Source organism: Montipora capricornis, chromosome 5, assembly GCF_036669925.1.
Source record: "Montipora capricornis isolate CH-2021 chromosome 5, ASM3666992v2, whole genome shotgun sequence".
NCBI lineage: Eukaryota > Metazoa > Cnidaria > Anthozoa > Scleractinia > Acroporidae > Montipora > Montipora capricornis.
This window is the reverse complement of record NC_090887.1, coordinates 1,214,894-1,222,393: the sequence shown is the minus strand read 5'-3', so window position 1 is coordinate 1,222,393 and position 7,500 is coordinate 1,214,894. Positions and strand designations below refer to the sequence as shown.

Below are 7,500 nucleotides of genomic sequence, written 5' to 3'. Positions count from 1 at the left end.
AAAGAGTTGCGAAGGAAATGCTTGTATTACTGACAACAAAAAAAGATCAACGAACACAGGGCATCTCCAAGATTAGATCAGCCTTGTGTTTGAGTCCAAGTGGAAACAAGACTTTTGTCATGAAAAGAAAATCAAAGGAGAACTGTGAAGAAGTCGTGGATACATTGCTTACAAAATGGGAGTTCTCTTGCGATCAGTTGCTTTATGATATCGTTAGAAAATAATGACTGAATTCGTGTTTGATTTTTATCTAAACTAGAATGCATTATCATTGAAAGGCTACACCAGGTCATTTTCAAGTCCTTGTTTTCGGCCCCTTTAAACTTTTTACGAGGTTGTCAAAAGCCTATGAAGTACCAGAGGATGACAATTTAGCGTGAAAAGAATGAATTTGTGTTTGATTCTTATCGAAAAGGAATGCTTCACTGTTCAACTACAGCAAGGTTATACCAAAAACACCTGGATATTTCTCAACTTTGTAAACACAGCCCCTTTCGGTTTTAAATGTATCACAAGTATACCTTATAGGTATTGAATATGACCAATAGAATGATGAAATGATAATAACAAACTAATACAGCAGTAGTTGTCAATGTCTACGGAAATCTCACGGCGTGCTCCTTTGCTACCAAGAGTGGATTGGTGAAATTGACCGATCGACACACACAGCACAGTGACACCTTTAGTCGTCCACTGAACAATGGCTCAGTGACACATGCTGACTACTATCAATCCCATCAGAACGTAGAAAAGTCGACGAATATTTCAACATATTACATTGCGGCATTACTTCAGAAGGAGAACTGTCAGAAAAAAAGATATTGATCGTTGCCATATCGATTTGAATTCAACTGAGTGACTGACAAATTGGCATATCTTGAAATGTTGAACCTTTGCGAAACACACCGTGGAAAATTTATAGCCCTTGATAAAAACTCTGGAAAGACTGAATGTCAGTTTTTGGGCAATGTGGTTTCTGGTATGGTTTGGGTAAGAAATGTGAGCTCTGATTGGTTGATGTTTGCTTTAATTTGCAAATTGTTGATCAATTACAGCTCAAGTTCACTACCCATGCCAACCTAGAAATACTATGGACAAAAGGTGGTATTCCGTTCTAAAGAGTTTCTGTAAAGGGAAAGTAACGTTTTCTTGTAGTTGCACTGAAAAGATGAAACCGTTTTGCTCTACTTTTAGGATGTAAATTCCAGGAAATATTTTTGAGGTTACCAAGAGTTTCTGCTGCTTCTGCTCTCACTGTGAGTGCTTTGTCCCATTTACACATCCTTACAGCTGTGGCAAGAATCTGACAAAAATAAAATAAAAGCAATTTGCTTTTCACAAACACGAATTTGGTTTTATTAAACAAGTTTAATAATAGAGGTCGAACTACCACCCTGAAAAGACAGCAGTGCTGACATTTCAAGCATAATAGCAATTCGTCATAACGAATAAAGCTCTGGAAACTTCAAAAGCGAGAACAGTGACATCACACTTCATGCTAACTTGACCATGACAATGCACAATCTTTTGTCCTCAGTTCACTACTGAGTTTTGAATGAATTTACCAAAACTTTTGAATGACTGTCTTTTAAAAAAGGTGGGCCAAAACAGCAAAAAAAACATAAACAAACGAACTTGTGAAGTTTCATAACCATTTCCAGGGCTTGAAATAAACGAAAAAATCCAGTCGCAATTTTACGACAAGATACGAAAATTTAGTCGCAATTTCGCAAAATTTTCGTTGCAAAATGTGTTGTCAAAACAAAATGTGAGCCCACAATACTTGTGTTGAAAGAAATCGCTGAAAATGGCGAATGATATCGAAGGAATAGAGTTGTGCACGTAACATCGCAGCGAAATTACGCTAAAATTACGCTATCTTCCGATTGAAAGAAAACTCAAGGCGAGGCATATCTCTGCCTTTCTAATTGCATCTGCAAATGGTTAGACTCTCTGGTCTTCTCGGATAAGGACGATAAGCCGGAGGTCCCGTCTCACAACCCTTCAATGTTCATAATCCTGTGGGACGTAAAAGATCCCGCACACTTGTCGCAAAGAGTAGGGCATGTAGTTCCCGGTGTTAGGGTCTGTCTTCTGTGGTGTATCATGGTTGGGAGGGTAAAATGCTCGGAGAGGGCCGTAAGTTAGAATACTGTAACAGATTATTATGTCTCCCTCTTTAAATAAAGATAAAACAAACAAACAGACAAACAAACAAAATAATTTTGTCATTTATTTTAGTAAAAAGAGCAGCAAAGTGGCAACTGCTAAACCTTTTGTTTCGAAACAGTGAAGATGAAAAACAAGTTGCAAATTTGCGACTTCTCCAGATATTTTAGTCGCAAAGGGAAAAAATTCAGTCGCAAGTCGTGTAATGGTCGCAATTTCAAGCCCTGGTTTCTAACATACATGTATATTAACTATGATTTTTTTTCATTATTCCCTCTTCAAAATTAAGAAATTAATTAATGCAGTTTGCAGTTACATGTAAGACTGTATCGCAGGTACAAACCTTGATTAAAAGTGAACGATTTTCTTGTGCTGGGATAGCTCCTGCTCTGTGCATGTTTGTCAGACTGTGAAACCAAGTTGAAATAAGAAGACTTGGAGAGATCTCATGATTTAAGTCTTTGATCAAAACTTACACGCAGCAGTCTTGATGGCTTCTCTATTAAAAGGGAAACTGAGGGGATCATGCGGCAAACCTGAAATGTCACTTAGCCTACCATCCCTTCCCTCCAACATCCCCTCCCTTCCTCCCTCAGTTTCTTAGTATGGACCAAGCAATCCAGTATGAAAACAGATACTGACCATTTGGCAGCCCCAAGCTGTATTTCATCTGGCCTGTCTCTTGAAAGCAGTTTGGTGAAGACTTCTATAAGACTCTTGTCTTGGTGTGTTGCTAAAAAGAAAATAAGAGTACCAGCAAACAGCTTTTCAGAGGCAGCTGAATGCACTTTTCATCCTTCATCCTGACATTTCTCCCATCCTAGAATTACCTACCTTTGGTTTATTTGAGTTTTACCACCCAGGTGGTATGTGGCACACAACAGAGCAAAACTCTGGGCACTAAAGTAATATTTATCATTGAGAGTGTTCCCTTTACAAGGACAGAAAACAACACACTGACCTCCAAGCCTGAATCTTTGGGAATAGTGTTTTGGTCCTTTAACGTCCGACAGAGTTTGTAAGCAAGGGTTGGGAGGTGGAGACTACTGTTTACAATAATCCTCGTTCAAGAAAATTTGAAATTCAATCAATGAAATTCGTTTTATTGGTCGAGCTACATCACGTGTGACCAGTTGTTTTGAAATTAAGTATTTTGAACTGAGTATTCATATCTGCGTGCCAGTTTTGAACTTTGCTCTCCAGATTCTGAATTTCCCTTGGAATTTCCTTGATATATCGCAAATAGTTAGCAACGAACCTTCGTTTTATTATAAAATAAAAATGAAAAGTGAAAACTACCTCAAGTGTTTGATGAATTATTGTTCAGTTATTGTGCATTTTTCATACCCACTTTTGCAAAAGTCTTTAAGATTCCATTCAAATCTCGAAAGCTCCAAAGAGGAATTCAGATGTTCATTTCAGTCTTGTGGATACCTACCAGTCACTTGTGACATAGCTCAACTGAAACATACTCTCACCGAAAGAAACACAACTCAGCATGGGAATACCATTCTAAGCCAGTGATAAGAGCAATGACCTCGTGATTCCCCCCCCCCCCCCCCCCCCCCCCCCCAAAAAACCACTGTAAATGCATTAAACCTCACTCCCAGGAGTCAATGGGTTAATAACTGCGAGGCTCAGAATGCGCAGTTGATGTTGAATTAAAGGTTCCAAACGTGTTTTCATTCACTTGTACCTGATTTCATAGCCAGCGATACAGCTCCATTTTGGAATGACATAGCTGCATAACACTGTAATGCTGGCAGTTGTAGTTTAGGAATGTCACATACCAACAGTGACATCAGAGCATTAACTGCTCCCATTGTACATAGGAAGGCTTGGTGTTTGGGACCCTGGTGAAAATGAAATAATAATAATATTATTCTTATCATTAATTATTATTAATACCTCATGTTGTTGCTCTTGCCTCGATATGAAACTCATAAAATTCATTGATACCGGTAATAGAGGAGGTTGATGACAGGGAACTGAAGCACAGTAATCAGATAACAAGAACACCCACATAAACCCCAATAAATACATGCAGGGTTTGACGTGGATGTAATTGGAAAATTGGGAGAGCATTTGAGATGCTCTTGTGCATTTCAAATACCTAACTTAATCAACAATTCAATTATTATTATTATTATTATTATTATATTATTATTATTATTATTAGCAGTAAATACTTACCTGGCAACATTTGGAAAGTATGGAGGCTGCGCACTCAGCATTGGAGGATGAACTTGAGAGCAGTTCAATTAACTTTGGAACAATGCTTGGATCCTGTGAAGCAAGGAAGAGAACAAGGCAATAGTGTTTTTGACGATAATCACCATCAGGTATTTTATTTAAGGGAGCTTCAGCAAGCAACATTTTTGGGGCAGCAACTGGCTGTGAGATGTCTTCATTCAATTTGTCTGGACACTAACAAATTAAAATTGGACTAGAAAACTCCATCAATAGAACAGATTTTAATTCACTATTTAGAAAGGACCATGCGAAGCTGAACTGACATGGTGACCAGTGACTGCCAAAGGGAATCAGACGCACAAGCAGCGCATAGGACTGGTACTAATACAAGCATATCATATAACTACTATAAAATTCCTTCTCTACCAGAGCTGATTAGTTTAAAATGACTATGTGGGACAGAGACTACTATCTGGGCCGGTTGTTTGAAAGAGATAACTTAATCCAGGATTAGCGTAAACTTTGTTTTATGTTTTCAACTTTTTGATGAGAGTTTCTTTTCCTTATTTCTGTTTTTCAAGATTAACTTATTCTAATGTAAAGTTTGCCGACTATCAGCGTTGAAAAGCATTTGGGAGTAGAGAAATAAACTCCTTGGTTAATTTTTAACCTGGGATTAGCGTTAATCGGCTTTTGAACAACCAGGCCCTGGCATGCAAAATGTGCACTTTTGATTTCCATCTGTGAATCAAAAACTATGTGCACTTAAGCTCCTTACTACACGCGTATGAAAAGTGACTGATTCCATTTGAATTTCTTTTCTTCATAGGAAGAACATTCACCTTTGGCAGATAAACACAAAAATATTAACAGTATAATATGACTCCTTCGCGTGAAATACCATTAGTTGATGAGGAGAGTGAGATTTTTGCATGAACATGTTGTTACAGCGACAGGTCATATTATGAATACAATGTGTGAGCCATCAACAACCAAACTAATGGCCAGAATCGCAACTTCTTTATTGATATCCAACGTATTAAAAAACTAAAAAAAAAGGTTTGTATGATACGTAACTAGGTAACTCATTCTATCTAAACCAAATCAAACAGATGAAAACAAGGGAGCATTTATTTATAAGATCAATTGGAAATAATAAACCAAAACCCTAATGAAATGAAACATTTGAGAACTATCCTGTATTCTGGGCAAACAATGATCGGGAAATGGTGACAAAAATCCACAACGCAAAGGAGAGAACTAGAAGAACTTGGGACACATTTCCCTAGACTGATAGCACTTGTAATTCATTGAACATGACCATTAAATTTATGAAGTTGTTAAAGCAATGCAATCAACTAAACTAATTTTTCCATTTTCTCTATAGATACAATGGTACATGTAAATATACAACCCAAAGATACATGTACCTTGAGTGTGCTAATGTGGTATTTGGTAATAACTCAAAAGGCTATAATAGCATGTCACTGGCCCTTTGAAGATTAAATAATGCAATCAGACTACTTTAAAAATAATATGCACAAACAGATAATGACTCAAGAATAGGAGCAGATGGAGGAGTGGAGAGAGTTGATGGTCCTAAGTGATCTGACTGATGCTTCAAAACTCTTGGATCCGAATGACAAATGCCTGAAAGCACAAAAGTACCACAACTAAGGTATAACTATTGAACTTGTCAATCAAAGGAAATAATGTTCCGAGAAGAGAGAAATTAATGAAGCCACCAAAACTATTGAACAGATGGACACCACCACTGCACCGGGATTAGCTTCCTGCAATTTAGGAAGATGTTTTATCACGTGATTCTAATAAGTACTTAATCATGTCACCAAACAACTAAATCCGTTGATTGATGAAGATTCCCTTATGGATTGAAAATTCTGCTCAAAATCTCTCAATCCTAAACTATGAAACTAAGAAAACTTGTTATGAGATATTCAAATGGTGGTTTACTTTAAACATATACCTTTCAAGAAAAATCTAATGAATGGGCATCTATAAGAGCAAGAACTTATCTGCAGAGCCTTGTAAACTACATGTAGAAGAGAACAAAAAATTAGATTATTAGATTTAATCAAACTGTGGCTTAGATACAGATCAGAATGTTCAAAAGCTGCTGGGACATTGTCCACTGCAAAGCTTGGTAAAAAGGTATTTCTCGCTAATTGCTTAGTTATGCCCTCTTGTTTTTAAATTATTGATGATGATTAAGTTGACTTGTTTTGGGTGCTAGAAAAAAAACTATGATATATAGACCCAGCACACAATCCATTTAATGCCTGGGGCGGTTGCTGGAAGCCTGGTTAGCGCTAACCTTTGGTTACGAGGTATCAAAACCTATAGCTAAGGTTTCCATGGTATTTAACCTGGTTAGCGCTACCATGCTTCGAGCAACCCGGGCCTGATCAATGGCCACACAAACTGTGGCAACATAAGTGTGTCTCAATGTGCTTCAAAGCCCTTTTGGCAAAAGCTTAGTTATGTTGTCATTATCTGCTAAACCTTTCACCAAAACCACGTATCTGTCATCCCTGAAATGCCCCAGTGACAAGTAAAATCATCTGGCATTACACAGAGTAAACTCTGTAAGGTTCTTTTTAACAGGAACTGGATTAAAGGGGACAAAGTATTTGAGTGGACAGATATAATTACAGAGTTACATAGTTACTTAATTGGCCTCTCCCCATCTTGGGGCAATGAAATAAATTCAACAAAATGACACAGTGAACAACAACAACAGTTAAGAATCCCAAATGGTTGGAGGCCAGCTGAGAAGTTGAACCAGGGCCTACCAGGATCAAATTCAATAAGTGGTCAGAATGGGTCTTGAACCTAGATGTTTGGAGATCTCAAGGCATTTAGCACCCTAACCGCAGAGCCATACTATCTCGTTCAACGTTTCACCTCTGAGAATCCTCAATTCTTAAGTAAACTCACCTGGCGTTAGACAGAGTAAATTTTGCAAGTGCTGCTCATTCTGTTAACACACATAATTTAAATTATTTTACCAAAAGGACAGCAACTTACTGACATGTACAAGTTTACACTATCACGCACCTCTTGCCAGACTCCCTAGTACTACAATTGATTCCACCACAAATTCAATGCCACTGTCAT

General features: G+C 37.7%; 1 protein-coding gene across 1 annotated transcript in view; it reads right to left on the bottom strand.

Annotated features, from left to right (window-relative positions):
- LOC138050130 (uncharacterized) overlaps nucleotides 1-7,500 on the bottom strand; it is a 54,295-nt gene that overhangs the window by 23,360 nt on the left and 23,435 nt on the right. The window contains exons 15-20 of the mRNA XM_068896595.1: nucleotides 5,909-6,012; nucleotides 4,363-4,596; nucleotides 3,866-4,022; nucleotides 2,812-2,902; nucleotides 2,513-2,576; nucleotides 1,228-1,303 (exon numbers count right to left, since the gene is read on the bottom strand). Of these exons, the coding sequence (XP_068752696.1) occupies nucleotides 1,228-1,303; nucleotides 2,513-2,576; nucleotides 2,812-2,902; nucleotides 3,866-4,022; nucleotides 4,363-4,596; nucleotides 5,909-6,012 (726 nt within the window). The remainder of the gene's footprint in view (nucleotides 1-1,227; nucleotides 1,304-2,512; nucleotides 2,577-2,811; nucleotides 2,903-3,865; nucleotides 4,023-4,362; nucleotides 4,597-5,908; nucleotides 6,013-7,500) is intronic.